The sequence below is a fragment of the Hyperolius riggenbachi genome, chromosome 2 (genome assembly GCF_040937935.1).
Source record: "Hyperolius riggenbachi isolate aHypRig1 chromosome 2, aHypRig1.pri, whole genome shotgun sequence".
Taxonomy (NCBI): Eukaryota; Metazoa; Chordata; class Amphibia; order Anura; family Hyperoliidae; genus Hyperolius; species Hyperolius riggenbachi.
This window is the reverse complement of record NC_090647.1, coordinates 11,814,498-11,837,351: the sequence shown is the minus strand read 5'-3', so window position 1 is coordinate 11,837,351 and position 22,854 is coordinate 11,814,498. Positions and strand designations below refer to the sequence as shown.

The 22,854-nt window shown below is 43.6% G+C and overlaps 1 protein-coding gene across 2 annotated transcripts in view; it reads right to left on the bottom strand.

Moving 5' to 3' along the window:
- The window catches only part of LOC137545353 (schlafen family member 11-like), a 194,070-nt gene that overhangs the window by 136,972 nt on the left and 34,244 nt on the right, over positions 1 to 22,854 (bottom strand). For both annotated transcript variants that reach the window (XM_068266485.1, XM_068266486.1), the window contains 2 exons: positions 21,820 to 21,848; positions 7,256 to 8,277 (listed from right to left, as the gene is read on the bottom strand). In XM_068266485.1, the coding sequence (XP_068122586.1) occupies positions 7,256 to 8,277; positions 21,820 to 21,848 (1,051 nt within the window). The remainder of the gene's footprint in view (positions 1 to 7,255; positions 8,278 to 21,819; positions 21,849 to 22,854) is intronic.

Sequence of the window (22,854 nt, the reverse complement as noted above, 5' to 3'; positions counted from 1 at the left end):
GATATGTGAGGGAGCAGGCTGGTGTTGTGCCTTCCTCTGGATCAGCAGGGATATGTGAGGGAGCAGGCTGGTGTTGTGCCTTCCTCTGGATCAGCAGGGATATGTGAGGGAGCAAGCTGGTGTTGTGCTTTCCTTTGGATCAGCAGGGATATGTGAGGGTGCAGGATGGTGTTGTGCCTTCCTCTGGATCAGCAGGGATATGTGAGGGTGCAGGCTGGTGTTGTGCCTTCCTCTGGATCAGCAGGGATATGTGCAGGAGCAGGCTGGTGTTGTGCCTTTCTCTGGATCAGCAGGGATATGTGAGGGTACAGACTGGTGTTGTGCCTTCCTCTGGATCAGCAGGGATATGTGAGGGTGCAGGCTGGTGTTGTCCCTTCCTCTGGATGAGCAGGGATATGTGAGGAAGCAGACTGGTGTTGTACCTTCCTCTGGATCAGCAGGGATATGTGAGGGAGCAGGCTGGTGTTGTGCCTTCCTCTGGATCAGCAGAGATATGTGAGGGTGCAGGCTGGTGTTGTGCCTTCCTCTGGATCAGCAGGGATATGTGAGGGTGCAGGCTGGTGTTGTCCCTTCCTCTGGATGAGCAGGGATATGTGAGGGAGCAGACTGGTGTTGTGCCTTCCTCTGGATCAGCAGGGATATGTGAGGGAGCAGGCTGGTGTTGTGCCTCCCTCTGGATCAGCAGGGGTATGTGAGGGAGCAGGCTGGTGTTGTACCTTCCTCTGGATCAGCAGGGTATATGTGAGGGAGGAGGCTGGTGTTGTGGCTTCCTCTGGATCAGCAGGGATATGTGAGGGTGCAGGCTGGTGTTGTGCCTTCCTCTGGATGAGCAGGGATATGTGAGGGAGCAGGCTGGTGCTGTGGCTTCCTCTGGATCAGCAGGGATATGTGAGGGTGCAGGCTGGTGTTGTGCCTTCCTCTGGATCAGCAGGGATATGTGTGGGAGCAGGCTGGTGTTGTGCCTTCCTCTGGATCAGCCGGGATATGTGAGGGTGCAGGCTGGTGTTGTGCCTTCCTCTGGATCAGCAGGGATATGTGAGAGTGCAGGCTGGTGTTGTGGCTTCCTCTGGATCAGCAGGGATATGTGAGGGTGCAGGCTGGTGTTGTGCCTTCCTGTGGATCAGCAGGGATATGTGAGGGTGCAGGCTGGTGTTGTGCCTTCCGCTGGATCAGCAGGGATATGTGAGGGTGCAGGCTGGTGTTGTGCCTTCCTCTGGATCAGCCGGGATATGTGAGGGTGCAGGCTGGTGTTGTGCCTTCCTCTGGATCAGCAGAGATATGTGAGAGTGCAGGCTGGTGTTGTACCTTCCTCTGGATCAGCAGGGATATGTGAGGGTGCAGGCTGGTGTTGTGTCTTCCTCTGGATCAGCCGGGATATGTGAGGGTGCAGGCTGGTGTTTTCCCTTCCTCTGGATGAGCAGGGATATGTGAGGGAGCAGACTGGTGTTGTGCCTTCCTCTGGATCAGCAGGGATATGTGAGGGTGCAGGCTGGTGTTGTCCCTTCCTCTGGATCAGCAGGGATATGTGAGGGAGCAGACTGGTGTTGTGCCTTCCTCTGGATCAGCAGGGGTATGTGAGGGAGCAGGCTGGTGTTATACTTTGCTTTCTGATTGAACTTGATTGATTCTGGTTCATATCGATAGAACCCAAATAACTATGTAACTATATGCCACTATTATATTTGTTTGTTTAGCCATCATCTTTGCAATGGCCCCCCATAATTTGTCTGCTTTGTCCCGATTTCTGGGTAGAGTCGTGATTAATTTTGTGTTGGGGGCAGGGAGTGAAACTCTAATTGGTAACCTTCTTCTATTAGACTCAAAATAAACTTTTTTTCTGCGATACGAACCCACTGCAGAGAATGATTGAAGTCTGCCCTCCACAGAACCTTGGTTGCCAGTTATCTTCATGCGGCTTAGGGTTCCCTGGTCTACCAACTCCTGAGGGACCTCTACCTGCAAAATGCCCATCTACCTCTAACACCTGACTGCACCTCACCCTGGCAAAAAAAAAAAAAAAACTTGACCTTGGACGAAACCGTTTCCTGGGGATAATTTTTTTTTTTTTTATCTGGCAATTTTTTACCTTTCTCAGCTGACCTAGTTAAAACAGACTCCAAATCTTTGCCAAAAAGTAGATCACCCTCAAACAGCATGATGTCTTCAACCAAATAGACCTCCTTGTAGCGAGGTGCTTCAGCCACTGCACCCGATAAAAAAAAGCTACTGCATTAGAAATCAAAGGAATAGACTGTAATACAGTTTCATAAGGAAATCCTTTGACTAAATCCACCTCCACTGCTTCAACCCAAGACATTAGGTTGCAGGCTACACATAGACAAAATCTCTGGATTGAAACAGAACATAGTCTCCGCCCAAGCTTTTTTTTAATCAAAACATCTGATTTTTCTATTTATGGGATCTTGCAATAAACTTGTGTCTTTGAATAAAAGATCTGCATCCTTCAAATATTAAGAAATAGCCATGTCAATCTTAGGACATTTAGCCCAATGCGCCTCGTCTTTTTCACCAAAGGGAAAATGTTGTTTAAAAGAATTTGGGATGAATCCTATATGCTCTGGTTCTTTCAATTGACCTGAAACTATTTCTTTCAGTGAGGAATGAACTGGAAAGAACTTACATGGTTGTAATTTCAGACCCTTGTAAATCTTATCCTGGGCTGAAAGTATAGGCTCAGAAATTTGGGTAGGAAGCAGTGCAAAATTTTTCCACACAACACGTGCATTAGTGTCCTCGTGTCAGACAGGGGATTTATATGCAACATTGCACAATTCTGTAGTCAGTGACACAGTTGAGCAATCTTTAGGCAACAGATCTTATAAACAAACTCATATGAAAGCGATAGAGTGATGTGGGAATAAATATTATGCAAAGGTTTAAAACTGTGAATCAAGAAATAAGCATGGATATTGGATATGGATAGCATTTTTTGTTCTTATATGATACACCTGCCTCCCCTTAAATATAATGCAACAACCTTAAAGAGGAACTGTAAACAGAAAAAAAATCCTCTCAGCAATGTCCAGTAAAAATGCCTGGGACGAACCATTTTTACTCCTGGCAGAGTAACCGTTATTTTTTTCTTTATTCCAGTAGTTGTAACTGTTATACAGTGAAGGTTGTAACCACCTTTTTTTTACTGACTGATGTCATCTGAAGGTGCCCAATGCATGTGTGGAGAGAGAAGTGCAGTTAGAGAACTAGCTGAAGGAGGCTAAAAGTAGTTTGTATATACAAACAAAATTGAATGGTTGTTGTAAAGCAGCTTTAGTAAAGTAATTGTAGCAGGGTAAATGAATGGAGAATAGTGATGAGCGCAATGACCTAATTACGTTTACGCGAAATGTCGCGTAATTCGCGAAATTAAGATTATGGCCATAATAGAAATTTTGCAAATTTCACAAAATTACATGAAATTTCGCGTCTATGGGGAATTTTGTAATTACAATAGATTTTTCATAAGTAGGATCATTTACTTAACACAAGCAAATCAGAATCTTGTGTTTAACACGAAAATCCTTCAGTTCTTGAAATTGTGTTCCAGTCCAGAGCCTCCTGATACATTTAAAGCGACAGCACTTGCAGGGACCTTTGCATCATCAGATATTGCAAAACCAAGTGTCATGATCACTAAATGCACCTTGACAAAGGGCTGGTGCACCCCAGAGCGGTTCATGAGCGTTTTTAAAAATGCTTGGGGATAGAAAACCGCTTGGGTAATGTATTTCAATGGGATGGTGCACACCAGAGCGGCTCGTTTTTTTCCACAAATGCAAACTCAGGTCCTGCAGCATTTTGTAGATTTCTGAGGCGTGTCTGCCTCAATGTTAAAGTATAGGAGAGTGGAAAACCGCTCTGAAAAACGCTAGATCAGAGCGGATTTCCAGACGTTTTTGTTACAGTAGCTGTTCAGTAACAGCTTTACTGTAACAATATTTGTAATCTGCTACACAAAAACCCTCCAAAAATTGCTAGGCATGTTTAGAAAACCTCTAAACATACCTAGAATCGCTCTGAAATCTGCTTCAAAAACATCTAGCGCGTTGCGGATCTGCTAGCGGTTTTTGGTGTGCACTGGGCCAAAGAGCACGTCTTAGAAGTGGCTGCAGATAGAGCCTCCTGATACATTTAAAGCGACAGCACATGTAGGGTCCTTTGCATTATCATTAATTGCAATCGATGAGTGACTTTCCTGAGTTTAGTCATTACCTAAATGTGCATAATTACTATTAGGGCTGGGGCACACCGAGCGGCTTTTTGAGTGTTTCTGCAGCCGCTTGCAGCTGCGGATACGCTAGGGTAATGCATTTCAATGGGGGTGTGCACACCACACTGGGAGGCGTTTTGCAGAAACTAATTCTCCCGGGGTGAGGCATTTTTTGGATTGCGGAGACGTTTCTGCCTCAATGTTAAGTATAGGACAAACGCAAACCGCTCTGTAAAACAGCACATCAGAGCAGTTTGCCAGGCGGTTTTGTTACAGAAGCTGTTCAGTAACAGCTTTACTGTAACAATATATGAAATGTACTACACTGAAATCCGCAGCAGCAATCCGCAAAATGCCTCAGAAAAATAAAAAAAAGCGTTTAAAAATCTGCTAGCATTTTGCGGATCTGCTAGCGGGTTTTGGTGTGCCCCGGGCCTGAGAAATGAAATTATGTCCATTTTGTTAATTCAAATAACTTTGTTTCTGTATAGGACATGAAATTACGAAATTTTGCAAGAGCGACGAATGCGATGAAACCCCGGCGCTGTTCCCACAATGTGTATGTACGTAATATGTAAGTGCGCGTTTACACATTACCTGTCCTGTGTTGCGGGTGCCCGTCTGTCTTCTGCTGCTCTTCTATTAGCTGCATAAACCACGCTGGCGTGCTATGCGGCAAGCAGAAGAGTGTTGGAAAATGCACGGGCACTGCAACACAGAACAGGTAATGTATAAATGCACATTTACACATTACACACACACATACATATGTACAGTGGAGAGGCGGTGGACAAGGTGGGCTCGGCCAATTCCCAAGATTTCATGCTGAAATCGATCGGAAATCGGTCTGTGGTGTATAGGCAGCTGACAGATGTGTACCTAGCATTAAGGTAGCCATATCGCTAGCAATGATGGGCAGATTCGACCAAGAGACAAAACCCTCTCTAAGCGATATGGCTACCTTAATGCTAGGTACACACGTTGCAATTTTCTGACAGATTTTTCTGTCGGATCGATTATTTCCAACATGTCCAATCTGATTTCTGATCAATTTCCCATTTACTTCTATTGGAAATCCATCAGAAATCCGATCAGACATGTCAGAAATAATCGATGACTGTAAATCTGGCAGATAAGTGCATCATGTGTACCTAGCATTAGTTGTCAGTCTTTCAAGACTGAAGAAAAATACTTTTTTTCTGGACAGAATATTTACAGTGCTGAGTGGACCCCCTGTAGTGTAGGGGGTTGGGGAGGAGGAGGATTGTGCTAAAGGTATGTCTTTACAAAGGGAGAGGTCAACACCCACAGACAAATGACTGCAGAAGGGGAAACAAACAAGCAGAAGCCTGCATTTGTCAGAATGGGCTCTATTCTCAAAGAGCCAAAAGTACCGCAAAATTTTAGCGCTAAATTTCCGCCAGCGGTAAACTCCGCATTTTTTCAGCATTCACTAACATTTTCCGCATGTTTGCCGCATGCGGGAAAAAAGATGCGGAAACAGGCATTATTCATGCGGGAATCATGCGGTAAAAAAGTCGCATGAAAAAGTGTTTAAAAAAAAAAAGTTAAAGTCCACCAAGCACAGCCGTTAAGCCTCCACACTTCATTAAAGTCAATGGGATGCGGAATATATCACCTACTACTTGTAGGTGATAAAAATTCGGTAATTAACGAAGAAATGATGCGCCTGAACATCTTTGAGAATTGATCTTTTATTGCGGAAAATACCGACTTTTGCGGAAATTTTACCGCATGAATCCCGCACTTTTATCACACTTTTTCCGCATGCGGAAAAAACATGCAGAACATTTTGAGAATTCCAACTTGCCGGTATTTTGGGTGCAAACTTCCCGCATGTACTTTACCGCATGCGGGAAGTCTTTGAGAATAGAGCCCAATGTGTTGTTTACTATGGGTAGCTGTGCAGCCTTGCAGCCCCCACCTCTCCCATATCAGCTTGTTTTACTCACTTCATCCCAGCTGGAAGTCCTCCCTTATCAGCTCTTCCTACAGCCCTCCATTTCAGTAGCTCTATCTCTGCTCTGCCTGCCATGTGAGTTCACCTGAGATGCAGAGGCAGACGGGACAAAGATAACACAGAGATTGCAGGAGAGCTGTAGGAAGTGTGTGCTGAAAGCACAGGGCTTCCAGCTCCAATGAAGTTCCTTACACATACCAGCTGATCTGCAGGACGTGGAGCTGAGAGTGGCAGCGCAGATTCAGGGGGGCAGAGAGGAGGAAGATCTGTCACAGCAGCTGAGGCTGCAACATCGGCTGCTTCTGCCTCCCCTCGTGCACAACTAGTGCACATGTCTTTCCTTGATGACGGTGAGGACAACAGTTTTTTTTTTCTCTCCCAACTACTGCTGGTGATGTCACTACCCAGGGGGCAGTGCGCACAACTAATTTATACATCCGCGGAGGAAACTTATGGAGGGGGCGTGGCTTAGCATTTAAAGGTGAAATTCCAGCAAAATGCTGGCTTTATATGAGGAAATACTGGGGTTTCCCCCATAAATTAGGTATGGCTATCTGCTGGCAATAAGTTGTCTTTGATGTTACAGTACCTCTTTAATACAATAATACAATTTGCTTGGCATACGGAAATTAGGACAGCAAGAGATTGTGTTATGTACAGATTTATAGGTTCCTGGTAGAATCAGGAGCTAGAATCTTTGTGCACTGGGCAGGTAGTGGACAAAATGTCAGAGGTGACTGATATTTGGGAAATTAGATGAAACATAAAAACCCTTATTCAATTAACTTTTCCCCCTGAGTTTTCTCCTAGGAGATAATTTCTTACCTTCTATTTAAAATAACTTTTCAGCATTCTGCAATTACTAAAGGGTCACAAAGTAGGTGACAAAGTACTGAAAACATTCTTGATTTTCCTACTTACTGGTGGCTTAAAAGGCATTTTATTGATAGAGTGCGAAACAGTCACCTTGGAGGAAACTTAAAATGAATTAAATAAGGGTCAAAGAGTGCTACAGTAATCTATAGATACAATTAAGAATAATTTACCTGAACTTTTTGTTATCATCTTTGTCCATTCAGATGCACTCAGTCTCTTTATATTACAATTATCATCCAATATCCAAGACTGAGGGTCAGTTTCAAAAATGAGGCAGCAAAAAGGCTTGATTTTCAAAAAAATTACGAAGCCTTTGTCTTCATCATTTACATCTTTGACAGGTTTAAAGGTTATGTTGTAAAAATCTTGAGTAGAGTTGGATCTGTCAGGGTTGCAGTTATCAAAGTGAACATGTGTCAAGGTTGAAAGGCTATGCTCTATAACAGATTGAAGTTTTTCTTCAGTAAATTGCGCTTCACAGCCTTTAACTCTATGTGTTTTGTCATCTACACCAATAATAAGAAACCCTCCATTGTTGTTAGCAAATGCTGAAACATACTCTTTAATTATTTCTTTCATTCGCTCTATCAGCTTTAATGATGCAAAATTTTTGAATTCCACAACGTCTGATTCTCCCACATCAAGTTCCTCATCCAGGAGTAGAAAGGGTTCTTTTAGTAACTTTTTAATATAAGGCAGGGGGCTGGTGTCTACGGAGAGACGAGGCTTCTTTCCTTCTCCTCTCGTTTTCTTCTCCATATGTTCGCAAACTTCTGCCGGCTCCAACTTCTTTTTTAAGGTCAAAAATCTAATGAACGCTCCAGACTCTAAAGTACAGAGTTTTGGATTGTGATTTCGAACAATCCAGGTTTTGATAAACATCAGTAAATATGACCCGTGTTGCTGGAAGTCACAGTACTCGCATTTAGAAGAAGAAATCAGTTTTTTTAATTCGTTTTCAATGTCCATCCCTAACCCATGCTTCATGTACTGGTAATCTGGGTCGTCACTTCTCACTACTACAATTCCTCCTCCGGAATTTAATAAGGCGCACACAGCTCTGGCTATTGCTTCTCTCTGTTTCTCCTTCTTTGTCTTGTCCTTCATTTTGTTCCTCTGTTGTTCACCAAGGGTGGCTTCACCCGCATCCAAAATGATGTCAGGGTAGGGGAACAGATTTGAACAAAAATAACTAAAAAACAAAGACAATCGAAAATTAGAATACCCCTTTTGAATGCTGATATTTGTAAAAAGAATAAAGAAAAACAAAAGCAAGAAGGACAATACAATACAGAGACATCATCCTCCAATTCCTGTTCCCTTTGCCGCAGTTAACCATTCAGCCTCAGACCCTGAGGGAATCCTGAAGGCAGTCAGCACTGCAGGCAAAGTAACCTTTTGGATTGGTTGGCGAATTCACACACAATGCAATTTTGATTGCATGTGCATTAGGTACAATCTGCGATCATCTATAGAGATCAGGTAGCTGCCACCAATTTGCATTAGCGTGTGAATATGCAATTCTGCAAAACTGTAGCTAAATCCTGTAGGAAAAGGGTTATTTTAACAATCTTTTTAGAAATAGCAAAATACCACAATGTAAATAAAAAAAGTTATGTAACATTCTCTTCAGCAAAGCAGGACTCTTTGCAGAGATATTCAGAACAAGCACTTACACAAATGATTTTAATTGTATGTACCGTATATATATAAAATCGGATGTATGTGTGTGTGTGTGTGTGTGTATGCATGTGCCGCGATCACACGAAAACAGCTTGACCGATTTGAACGAAACTTGGTACACAGATCCCAGTAATCGAGCCAGAGTCCCCACACTTGGCACAGTTGGTCACTTGGTGACCGAGGATACAAATCCAGGAAAAGTGGGCGGAGCATAAAACAGCCAATCAAATTTCAGCCGTTCATTTTGAATGGGAAAATAAACTGCAGCCATTCTTAAGGGGCATACAGACATGCGACTAAAGTCGTTGGTAACGAACGACTAACGATCGTTTATAACGACGATCGTTACAAAATAACCGCTAACGATCGTTAAGGGTAACGATCAGCGACCGAAGTCGTTGCAAACTGGAAATCCGTCCTGGCGGATTTTTTGTAACGACGATCGTTAGCAAAAGTACGTGTGTATGCTGATCGTTACAAAAACGATCGTTCGTTAAGTACCGTACATGCACAGACAGAGAGAGAGAGACAGAGAGATGTATATAGATATATGTATATAGATATATATATATATATGTATATATAGATGTAGATAGATGTATATAGATATATAGATATATGTTGACATAGATAGAGATATATCTACCTATATCTCTCTCTCTCTCTCTGTGTATATATATATATATATATATATATATATATATATATATATATATATATATATATATATATATATATATATATATATGTATATATGTATATACACATAGATATGTGTTTGTGTGTGTGATTGTGTAGTAAACACTATGTGATATTTATTTGATAAAGTGTTATTTTGTGCTCACTATATAATAATAAATGTTAATTCAAAGGTGTATAATAAACAGGAAACACGACAATAACGAACGAACGTCCACACCAAATGCAGCAACCTCTATACTGCTGGTAAGCCTTTTATAAGATGGCTTTACGTCACTTCCTGAAATCTACTGACTGAACTTTCGTTGGGCGAACGGTCTGTACGCAACTTCCTCTTTCCTACTGGCCATTAACAATGACGTTCGTTCCGGGTTCATTGATCTGAATAACGTTTAGCATAATAGATGCGCTGCATCATACGTTCGTCACTTCCGCATCGTTCGTTCGGAAACGATCTGATCGTTTGCCACTTTCAACACCTCTTTACTAACGACCTTTTCATTTCTCTCCTTAATTGATCGTTCGTCGTTGCTTACGAACGATCGTTATCGCATGTCTGTACGTAGCTTTAGACTGTTAATCGCAGGGTTCTCAAACTTGCCACACTTGGTCACTGGGTGAATGTGATTAAGATTCAAGAGAGTGGGTGGAGCCTACAACAGCCAATCAAAATTCACCTATTGATTTTCAAGGGGAATATTGAAACTGCTGCTATTCTTATATTTTTAATGGCAGAGGCTTCAAACTTGCTACAGTCGGTCATTGGGTGACTGGGGTCCAAATTCACTAAAGGGGCGGGGCCACATACAGCCAATCAGATTTCCTTGGTGGATAAACTGCTTCCATTCACACATTTTTGATGCCAGGAACCTGACAGCTCACACACTTGGCCATTGAGTGACTGTGTGTCAAGGTTACAAAAAGTAGGCAGAGCCAAAACAACTTTTACTGGGAAAATATAAACTGCAGCCATTCTTACACCGTTAATGGCAGGGTTCTCAAACTTTGCACAGTTGGTCATTGGGTGACAGATTAAGATTTTGGAAGGTGGGTGGAGCCTACCACAGCCAATAAAAATTCACCTTTTGATTTTCAAAGGGAATTTTTCATCTGCTACCATTCTCTTATACTGGTAAAAGCAGATGCCTCAAACCTGGTACAGTTGGTCACTGCTTGACTAGGGTCCAAATTCAGGAAGGGGGCGGAGCCACAAACAGCCAGATTTGTTTATTTTTCAATGGGAATATACAAAGTATTGATACCAAGGACCCCAAAGCTGATAAACTTGATAATTGAGTGACTGTATGTCAAGGTTAGAAAAAGTGGGCGGTGCCAACAACTTCATTTTTTTACATTGCAGGGTTCCCAAACTTTACACAATTGCCCACTAGGTGACTAGGATGAATATTCAGAAATGTGGGTGGAGCCTACAACAGCCAATCAAAATGTACCTATTGATTTTCACGGGGAATATTCACATTGCTACCATTCTTACACTGTTACTGGCAGAGGCCTCAAACCTGATACAGTCAGTCATTGGGTGACTGGGGTCCAAATTCACTAAAGGGGTGGAGCCACAAACAGCCAATCAGATTTGTTAGATTGATTTCAGCCATTCTGTTATAGGCAGGGTTCTCAAACGTGACACAGTTGGCCACTGGGTGACTGGGACTAATATTCAGAAAAGTGGGTGGAGCCTACAGCAGCCAATCAAAATTCATCTTTTGATTTTCAAGGGGAATATTTACATTGCTGCCATTCATGCACTCTTAATGGCAGAGGCCTTAAATCTGGTACAGTCAGTCACAGGGAGACTGAGGTTTAAATTCTGAAGGGAGCGGGCCAAAAACAGCCAATCAGATTTGTTTAATTCAATGGTAAAATGCAACTTATTGATGCCAAAGACCCCACATCTCATAAACTTGGTCATTGAGTGACTGTATGTCAAGATTAGAAATAGTGGGCGGAGCCAAAACAACTAACTTTTTACATGGGGAAATGTAAACTGCAGCTATTCTTACACTGTTAATGGCAGGGTTCTCAAACTTCACACAGTTGGTCACTGGGAGACTAGGATTAATATTCGGAAAAGTAGGTGGAGCCTACAAGAGCCAATCAAAATTCACCTGTTGATTTTCAAGGGGAATATTGAAACTGCAGTCATTCTCACACTTAATAGCAGAGGCCTCAAACCTGCTACAGTCGGTTGTTAAGTGTTTGGGGTTCAAATTCAGTAAAGGGGCGGAGCCAAAAACAGTCAGATTTCTTTGCTGTATAAACTGCTTCCAGTAGCACAATTTTGATGCCAGGATCCCAAAAGCTCACATACTTGGTCATTGAGTATGTACAGAAAATTTGTTGAGATTAGGAAGGAGGTGGGTATGACCCGATCGAACACAAATAAATTGCCAACTGTTTTTAATCAAAAAGATAATTTATTCGACAATCATATATAAAAAAAAAAGTACATTAAAAGTGTGCGTCACCCCGAGCACCCTACTACCCCCACCCCGGGAACACCCCCCGCAACCCCCAGACAGCCCCCACAACCCCACCTGCCTAACAGCCGGCAAAAAATATGGCTATAGCACAAAAAAATATGTAGTGACAGTGAAGCATGTGTTGCAGCTTCACGTAAGGAATGATATTAGCATAGAGTCACAATTGAAGGTAATCTTTTAAATATAGTTCATGAACTAGCAATGCCAGCCATATGTTTGTGACAAAATGTTCCAATGGCTAGTCATGTGAAAGGAGGACAAGCAAGCAGTAGCCAGATAAGCAGCTAGCAGTTCCATAAACAGAAAAGGAGCATAAATGTAGATATGAATCAGTAGAGCAAACAGTTCCTTTAAACAGCCATGAAGCATAAGCGTTGGTGATCATCCACACATTAGCAGCACCAGCATTTATAGTTAGCAATTACTCCATACAACAGCCATGTAGCATAAGCGTTAGTAGTCATCAACCCAACTGGTAAACAGCATTAGCATTGGATGTTGACAATGGTTAGACACATCTTCCTTAGCCTTAAGCTGGAAGAAGACCCGTGTCCATGACAGAAATCAGAAAACCAATGTTAGTTACCTGGTAACATCCTTTTTAGTAACCTCCAGGACAGGTCCACCATGAGAACGACAGGCTCCTCCCAGGAACAGGAAACGTCCAGATAGAGTACTCTATAAATCTTTGTTCAACCCCTCGATCACCAGTCAATTCCAAGAACTGTTCACCTAAAAAAAAGGGGTTTTAATATCCATTCTGCATATACATATACATACACATCTCAATATTTATACATATACATATATACATATAAACCCTTAATAGGGTGGGTTACGGACCTGTCCTGGAGGTTACTAAAAAGGATGTTACCAGGTAACTAACATTGTTTTTTTCCATTAACCTCCAGGACAGGTCCACCATGAGAAGATGAGCAAGAATCTTACCAAATTAGGGTGGGCCGACTGCCTGCAGGACTTTTCTCCCAAATGATTGCTGTCTTGCAGACATCAGGTTTACTTTGTAGTGTCTAGAGAAGGTGCTTAGACTTGACCACGTAGCTGCTCTGCAGATCTCTTCTGGCGTAGCACCCGCTCTGTAAGCCCATGAAGTGGCCGCTGCTCTAGCTGAATGGGCTCTAACTGTAGCTAATACCGTATCTCCTGTGATCTTATAGGATTCCTCTATACACAGCTTTATCCATTTAGCTATTGTTCTTTTTGACATTTTTCCGCCTTTTGTAGCACCTGAAGTGTTGATTAGCAGGGCTCTAGAACTCCTAAACTCCGCTACCCTCTCTAAATAGCATATAAGACATCTTCTGACATCTAAACCCGGCTCTTCTTTAAATGATGGTAACACAATCTCTTGAGATCTATGAAAATTTGTAGCTACTTTAGGTAGAAATTCATCACAGGTTTTCAGTATTACTTCATCCTTAAGTATTATACAAAAAGGTTCATCGCAACATAGGGCCTCTAACTCACTCACACGTCTAGCTGAGGTAATAGCTATGAGAAACACAATTTTCATTGTTAGAAGTCTGTAAGGAATTTCTGATCTGGGTTCAAAGGGCTCTCCTTTTAATACCTTCAAAACTAAGGATAAATCCCAACTGGGAACTTTTCTATTTGCCATAGGCTTTTTTCTTTCTAATGACTTGAAATATTGGATGATAAGGGGGTCCCTTGCTAACCTTACATCCAAAAAGGTAGATATTGCTGCTACTTGTACCTTTAAAGTACTTAATGAAATATTCTTTTCTACACCATCTTGTAGAAACTCTAACACTGTCGGTACTAATTCACCCTTGAATCCAGATTCTTCCTGCCACATATTGAAAGTCTTCCAATATTTTAGGTATATTTTCCTTGTCACCTTTTTCCTGCAGTCTAGCAAAGTACTTATGACTCTTTCTGAAACTCCCCTTCTCCTCAGAGGAGACCTCTCAGAAGCCAGGCTGACAGGTTTAGATTTGGTAATAGAGCTTCCAGTTCCTCCTGACCCCTGAGCTAGTACTTCCCTGTGCGGAATTCTCACTGGACCCTCCAGCCTCATTTTCTATTATTAATATGTCCATGGCCAGGTCCATCAGCTTTCTTGACCTTGTACCCCCTTGCCGATTTAAATAGTCCACTGCTGTGGTGTTGCCATACATTTCGCCTTGCTGTATTAATTAATGCTGAGGTTCTTGCGTTTACTCTGATGTTCTCGGCTGCTGCATCAGTTATATAGTCTGTAGCTTTGGAAACTACTTCTAATGATTCTAGAATCTCCTCCTTAGAAGCTCCCTTCTCCACCTTTTCTTCTACTTTTTTAACCCATAGGGATAGAACTCTTGCTATACCTGTTGTGGCTGCTGCTGGTCGAAAATTTGCACCTGCTGCTGTCCAGGCCTCTTTAAGAGCAAATTCTACTTTCTTATCTTGTGGGTCTTTTAGATACCCTAGATCCTCAAAGGCTAATTCGTTGTCTTTATTAACCTGTGAGAATGCTGCATCAAGCTTGGGACATCTATCCCAAGTTTTGACCTCTTCTTCTGTAAACGGAAACCTTTTCATAAATCCCTTTGACATAAACAACTTCCTGTCCGGGTATTTCCACTGACTTAATATGGTATTCTTTGTAGATCTATGTATAGGGAAAGTCAAGGATTCTTTTGGCTCCATTCCCTGATACAACTTATCATGCATGGATACCTCCTCAGACTTCTTGGATTTAATATTTAAAGTCTTATTAATAACTAAGATAAGCTGCTCAGTCTCATCAGCCGGAAATCTAAACCTGGAGATCTTCTTAATTTCAGTCTGGCTGTCTATACTTTTAGAAGAAGAGTCTGATTCATCATCATTATCCTCATATTCACCCTCCATATCTTCTTCCTCCGAGGAAGATACAATATTTTTAATAGGTTGAGACTCTGCATTTGGTATCTCCACGGCCGGCACGGTCGTACTAGTACCTGGAATTACTGCCTCTGTTGCTGGGGTGATAGCAGAGGCAAATACTTCCTTTAATGACTTAATTGTGTCAGCCATTTCCCTTTTTACAGCTGACATTAATTCTTCTTTTAACCCCCCTGATTGTTCCTGTATTAGTTTTACCAGACAAGGTTGGCAAAACTGCTTATTATAATTATGGGCCATTTTTGTATCACAGAGTGAGCACCGCCTTCTTGGCTTTGTCGGCTCTGTAGACTCCGGGCCCTATAACAATCAGAAAAACAAAAATAATGTCACCTTTCTTTCCCAAACATAAAGAAAGAATCACCCTGGTGCACAAATCTCACGAGTAATAAGCAACCTTAAGACCAGGAAGGGAAGGAACATGTATAGGCATATCATATACATATAAGCCATCTGATATATATATATATATATATATATATATATATATATATATATATATATATATATATATATATATATATATATATATATATGTCACGGAATAGCCGTGAGAAACGCAGGTGAATCTAGAGAATTCACAGTCGCTTTCCTGATCGCTCCCTGTCGGATCTGTGTAGTCAGGCAAGCGATCCGAAAATGACATTTTTGTGTTGTTTTAAATCCAGAGATCTGTTCCCCTGTGAGCCAAAGCAGTCCCCTCAACCCTCCGGAATGTCGCACGTGGCTGGACTCCCTGTGGGGCCCAGCTCATTCCCCCTACAGCAGATGTCCCCATGAAAAGGACCAGGAAACTGTCTCCACAGGGGGGGCCATAGAAAGCCAGCCGATCCGGCACCGAGCATGGGCCATAAGGAAAGCATGGGTGATATGATTTCCTGTCGGCATACGAAAACCGTATGTCGCACAGCTATAAAATTCATATCGTCTTGTCCGGTAAAATCTGGCCATCGTGCTGATATGAAATTCCTTGGGATAGACCGTCCGGTTATCGAGATATGAATCTTCTCAGGAGCCTGACCCGCTGGCTTAGCCGTGTCTGATGTCATATTAATCTGTATTTTCCAACAAGTCTGAAGCTGTTACCCCCCTAAATGTAACATGTATGGTTCAGGAGTTACAGCAATTCATAAGTTTAGCTCTAAAATCTCTCAGAGGGAATGAACTGTCATTTGCTGGTAGCTCAGAGGGGGCTGGCACTGCCACACCCCCAAACCAGCTTCATCAAAAGCACAGAGCCAGCAGGCGGGCTGGAGTCCTCCACACTGAACCATCTTGAACTCATGAGATGCCAGCTTGAGGATATGCTGGCATCCACCTGGTCTGAACTCTGAACTCTGGACTTTGAAACCAAGGACTTTATGATTCTTCCCACAATAAGGACATCTTTCCAGGAACTAAGTATTTTTCTCCCTTCTTTTATTTTTCATACTGGCTATTACTGTTTTCATAATTGTTGATTTTCATAATTGTCTGTATATATTAATTATTTATATTGCGTGAATAAACGACTTCCCCAAGTCATTCACTGTTTCGCTACCCTGCTTATCAGCACACACAGAAATGATCCCGGGTCTCTGAAGATACGCTACTGTTTGTTTGTTGTTGGCTAGACAGAATATCGTGTGTTTAACCGTTTTATTCGCAGGATTAGTCAGTCAGTTAGTGGGCCCCACGGTCCCATAGTAACCGCGGTGGTGGCAGTTTACTCTGAACCAGTAGGTGACGTTGTAATCACCCGTGTCTCACAGGCTCCCTTCTGAGTTGTCTGCGGCTAATTCTTAACGGTTCCTGCGCATTGACTGCGACCAGAGTTCGCACGATCTGTGCGCTGGCACCGTTTAGAAGGCTAAGTGCGGTCAGCCACTGAGGGCTCCTGTGACTATATATATATATATATATAATCCCCCTTTGCATATAGTAGTCAAGGGAAGATTCCATATAGGAAGACAACAGTTTAAAAACTCTCATGTTGCCCGCACACTAATCCTATGTTGCTTTTACAAATATACACATCTATATATATTATATTAATATCAAATATATATACATCATACATACAGCATATCCCCCTGAATAATCTGCACCAGCATAAGTTCCCTCTATATGCATAGTTTATACAGACCTCAGATCAGACGCTAAGCAGGCTGTTATATTATACTGCATAGTCCAAAATTTAGTAACAGACCTCAGTACAGACGCGGCATAAGGCGTACAGCTCATACCATATAGGTCACCAAGCCTCCGCCACTCTTACCTTTCCTGGCTCCTGCTTAGCGTCCATCCCGCTCCGTTCAGCAAACGAACTGCCGAACCATGCAGGCTTCCGGCGTCTCTTCACCCACGCGACCGGAAGTGACGCTACGTAAGGGCGGAAGTACGTCATGCGTACGCCGCCATTGAGGGCAATCAGCTGCCTACCCTCTGGAGACCCACATGCCCACCACGTCACCTCCGGCGCGCCATTAGCCTCCGCTTTAGGGGAATCATGGACGCCGCGCGTGTCCTCCGGATCCACCACAACTTGGGCAGCCAGGACAGCCATAGGAGAAGGTACCCCTTGCTTCTCCTTACCAGACCTCAACACCTCTCTAGGCAGGTCCACCATTCGCCGCCAACCGGGTCCCAAACACACCTGGTCTGACGGACCGGCGAGCGACTAGAGCACTCCTTGTTCCCTGGAACAGGAAACGTCAACTGGTGATCGAGGGGTTGAACAAAGATTTATAGAGTACTCTATCTGGACGTTTCCTGTTCCTGGGAGGAGCCTGTCGTTCTCATGGTGGACCTGTCCTGGAGGTTAATGGAAAAAAAGTCTTATCCCCATAGCTGCTAAAAATCTTGCCCTGGTAGGCAGGCTTACATGTGCTGTATCCGGCTTGGTCATTGAGTAGTGACTGTGTGTCCAGGTTACAAAAAGTGGGTGGAGTTAAAAACAGTTTTTTTCTGGGAAATTGTAAACTGCAGCCCTTCTTCACTGTTAATGGCAGGGTTCTCAAACTTAGCATAGCTGGTTACTGGGTGACTGGGATTAATATTCAGGAAAGTGGGTGGAGCCTAAAAATGCCAATCAAAAATCACATGTCGCTTTTCAAGGAGAATATTAAAATTGCTGCCATTCTTACACTGTTAATGGCACAAGCCTCAAACCTGGTACAGTTGGTAATTGGGTCACTGGGGTTCAAATTCAGAAAAGGGGACAGAGCCACAAACAGTGAATCAGATTTGTTTCATTTCATGGGAAAATACAAATGATTGATGCCAAGGACCCCAAAGCTCACAAACTTGGTCATTGAGTGACTGTGTGTCCAGGTTACAAAAAGTGGGCGGAGCCAAAAACAAATTTCACTGGGAAAGTGTAAACTGCAGCCCTTCTTACACTGTTTATTTCAGGGTTCCCAATCTTTGCCCAGATGGTCACTGGGTGACTGAGATTAATATTCAGGGAAGTGGGTGGAGCCTATAATAGCCAATAAAAATTCACCTGTTGATTTTCAAGTGGAATATTTAAATTGCTGCCATTTTTATACTGTTAATAGCAGATGCCTCAAACCTGCTACAGTTGGTCATTGGGTGACTGGGGTTCACATGGAGCCACAAACCGCGTATCTGATTTGTTTAATTTCTATGGGAATACACAAATTACTGGATGCCAAGGACCGCAAAGCACACAAACTTGGTCATTGAGTGTTTGTGCGTTAGGGTTAGAAAGTGGGCGGAGCCAACACCAGTCAAATACATACACGGGCAATGCCGGGTCATCAGTGGCTGGAGACAAATACAAATTTCACTGGGAAAATGTAAACTGCAGCCAGTTGGTCACTGGGTGACTGGGATTAATATTCAGAAAAGTGGGTGGAGCCTACAAAAGTGAATCAAACTTCACCTGTTGCTTTTCAAGGGGAATATTTAATTGCTGCCATTGTTGAACTGTTAATGGCACAGGCCTCAAACCTGGTACAGTTGGTTATTGGGTGACTGGGGTTCAAATTCAGAAAAGGGGGTGGAGCCACACACAGCCCATCAGATTTGTTTCATTTCAATGCAGATTATTGATAACAAAGACCACAAAGCTCACAAACTTGGTCATTAAGTAATTGTGTGTTAGGGTTAGAAAAAGTGGGTGGAGCCAACACCAGTCAAATACATACCTGGGCAACGCCAGGTTATCAGCTAGTCCAAAATACTGTAGAACACTGTTTGTAGTGAGTAAAGAACAATAACAACCAAACAAAAAGCGTCAATTTTATAACATCTAGAAACCCGTAAATCCTATAAGCTTTAGTAGAGAAGAGGCGTAGGTCAGTATGTGGAAAAGTTGGTGAATGGTGAATGAGTAGCTGAAGTCCCAAGAGATTCTTGTATTAGATCACTTGATTATATCTGAGGCCTTGGTAGCTACAGATTTTTAATCGTTTTTTACATCCAATTTCCGATTTTTAATTGTTACTGCATGCTGCGTTTTTTCCTCTCTTTTTCTGTTGATTGTATTCAGGGAAAGTCGGAATTACAAATCGGAATCGGAAACTGAATCGGAATCGCAAAACGGATTTGCAATGTGCAAGGAGCCTCAAACTGATCCGTTTTTCTGAAAAATGGATTTGGTTGACAGGGACCTGATCTGGATGGCAGACACGTTTCGGTCCACGCATCGATCGCGTCAGTATGTATGCTGTGCTGCTCACCTCTCACCGCCACGGCACGTCCCACCGCTCGTTTTTTTCCACAGCCTGGAGGCCAGCAGGAGCATGGCTCTCCATAGGCTGCAACAGGCCAATTCTGCCTAGCAACAGGGAGAATTTTCATTGGCTCAACATGAACCAATGAAAATTCTCTGTGTTGCTGAGGATTACCATTGGTCTGTTGCAGCTCAATGGAGAATCCCCATGCTTTTGTCAGCCTCCGGGCTGTTTAGAAGGGCCGAGCGGCAGCGATGGACGGCGGGACGCGTATGACGAAAATGGGGGACACGGATGCAGCGACTAGCCTACTGAGAGTGGACAGTGTCCGTTCTCATAGGCTTGCATTGGTCATGTTTTCCCATCCAGTAGGGAAAACGTGTCAAATCCAGACTCTATGCAACATTTTCTTTCCTTGCAACACGGATCTGTGAGCAATCCGTGTTTCTGCACGAGTGGAAGCGGGTCCTATTTTTAACATAGGATCCGCTTCCTGCGTTTTTAAAACTGTATCCCCCGGATAAGTTTTTAAAAGAAGTGTGAACCAGCCCTAAGTCAGCCACTAGCTCTGTGATTTTTTCAGCGGGCAGGCAGGTTTAGGAGCTCGCTCTGTCTCTGGCTGGGCCTTGTTGTCCGCGGACCGTCCAGGCACCATCTTGGATGCAGAGCTTTCCCTAGGCCTGAAAAAGTCAAGGGCTTTGGCTGAAAGATCTCTCTTCTGGGGCTGCAAGGAAGACATTACTGGCATCCACGGGTGATTGGCAGAGCGTGGGAGCTAGGATGACTAGTATTTACTACTCGTTGGGGTACTGCAGTAAGTTTGGCTGAGACCGTGAGCGGAGCTCACAAAAGATGCAACGGCATCAAGGCGCACATGCGCCCCTACGCAGCTGCAAATTTTAGTAGATGCTCCACAGGAGCGTGATCAGGAGGCCACGCATGCAGCTTTCGGAGGGGCACAGCTGCTGATCTGAACCACTAAAGGCGACCAGAAGTACTGAAAGGGGCAGGAAGAAGTGTCAGGTAAGTTAACCTGATCACCTTTATTTCACATAAAGTATACCTGAGACAAAAAAAAGGCAAAACATTTATACTTACCTGGGGGGCCGTGGGCTCCCTCGCCATCCTCCCGGGCAGCTCCAGTCATCCGCTAGCCGCATCAGCCTGCTCTGTGTAGCACGGGGCCAGGAGTGTATTGTGCAGGCACAGAACACTGCTGGGGATAAGCAGACGGGTAGCAGGCAACTGGAGCGGCCCGGAGAGACAGCAAGGGAGCCCATGGCCTGAAGGGGGCTGGAGGAAGCCCCAGGTAAGTATATATGGTTTGCCTCCTTTAAAGCGTACCTAGAGCAAAAAAACAAAACAAAAACAAACATAAAAACATTTTTCAGTTACCTCAGCATTGGGAAGCCTCTGGAAAGTCCAGAGGTTTCCTGGATGCTCCTTCAGTTCACCATTCCAGGCCCAGGTTCCCTCTAAACCTATTTGACAAGAGCTTGTTGAATCTGTTTCTCATGGCCATGCTCCCGCCATGTAGTAGGCATGCCTTGTAGAATGAAATAGCTTGTGTATGGCCTTTTTCCTCCATACCTGAGCGCTTAGTTCTACTGAGCATAAGAGGACCTTACTCATGCATGCCGATGCTCATACATGGCGAGGACCGCAGCCAAAATATGAAAAGGATCCTGTGGAGGATTGGTGGGTCTGAGGAGGATCTGGGAACCCTTCAAACCATCTAGAGCAGGCATGGGCAAACTTGGCCCTCCAGCTGTTAGGAACTACAAGTCCCACAATGCATTGCAGGAGTCTGACAGCCACAGTCATGACTCATAAAGGCAAATGCATTGTGGGACTTGTAGTTCCTTAACAGCTGGAGGGCCGAGTTTGCCCATGCCTGCTCTAGAGGCTTCCAACTACTGACGTAAGCAACCACATTTCCCCTCCCCATCATGGGTCACAGCTCTGCTGAGATCTTTGCTTGCTCACCACGTGCAACAATTTCCAATAAATCCCTTTGGATAGCTGAATGATGCCACACTGATGGCCTGAGAATCTCCAGGATAGAAGGGGAGCAGATAATCCTTCTAATGGCAGCACAACACATGGGATAGAAGCTCTAACACCTTCTCAATGTGTTTGAAAATATAAAGCACAGTAAAACATTTAATTACATTATTATGGATTAACTGTACAGCGATGTGTAATAAATAGCCCAAAATAACATTACAAATAAATGTAATCTCTAACGTGGTAACGCCTCCTCACCTTTCTTCTTGAGATGTCATCTTGTGACTCTGAAATAAAGAAGACAAGTCCATTAGTAGTAATTCACATAAACCTGAATGAAGCATGTATATAAACAAGTGTATAAATAAATAACAAAAGATCTACGTGTAGTTTAGATTTAATATTCTTATTAGTGTTAGTAAGGCTATGTAATACACATCTTTCTGTGTGAAGTAGCGCTCCACATTGGTGAATAAAAGATGAAAGATGATTGTCCCCTTAGGAACCGCACCCACCCATCCTGGATGACCACTATTAGACTGGTCAATAGCGCTCTAGAGGTTCGCTTTATTCGATCCGTCTAGTTGTCCAGGCTGTGCTGTCCAGATGGGATAACTTCTCCGATAAGGATGTGCTTCACAATGTACCTCATGAGAAGAATGAACATCCCATAGCGTGACTCCGTATAAAAATATAAATGTTTATTCCATAAAAATACTCACAAACATGGCGGTTTGGTACAGCATACAGAGTATTAACAGGCTCTCCCCTGTGCCTCCCGGGTAAGGCCTGTAGAGACTGCCGCTTTGCTCCACGGGGGAGAGCCTGTTAATACTCTGAATGCTTTACATTGTGAAGCACATCCTCATCGGAGAAGTTATCCCATCTGGACAGCACAGCCTGGACAACTAGACGGATCGAAGGAGAACCTCTAGACCAGTCGAATACTGGTCATCCAGGACGGGTGAATGCGGTTCCTAATCCTCCTGGCGGTCTATTAAAAACCGCCAGGGGGCAGCGCAGCCGGTTTTTTTTTTTTTTAAATCATGTAGCGAGCCTAGGGCTCGCTACATGATAGCCACTGGGGAAGCGGCATCCCCTACCCTCTTCGATCGCCTCCGGTGATCGGCGATCAGGAAATCCCGTTCAAAGAACGGGATTTCCTGGAGGGCGGGATGACGTCACCGACGTCATGACGTCTAAGGGAGTCCCGTTCCGCCCCTCAGTGCTGCCTGGCGCTGATAGGCCAGGCAGCGCAGGGGTCTAGGGGGGGTGGCTGTGCAGCGATGTGGA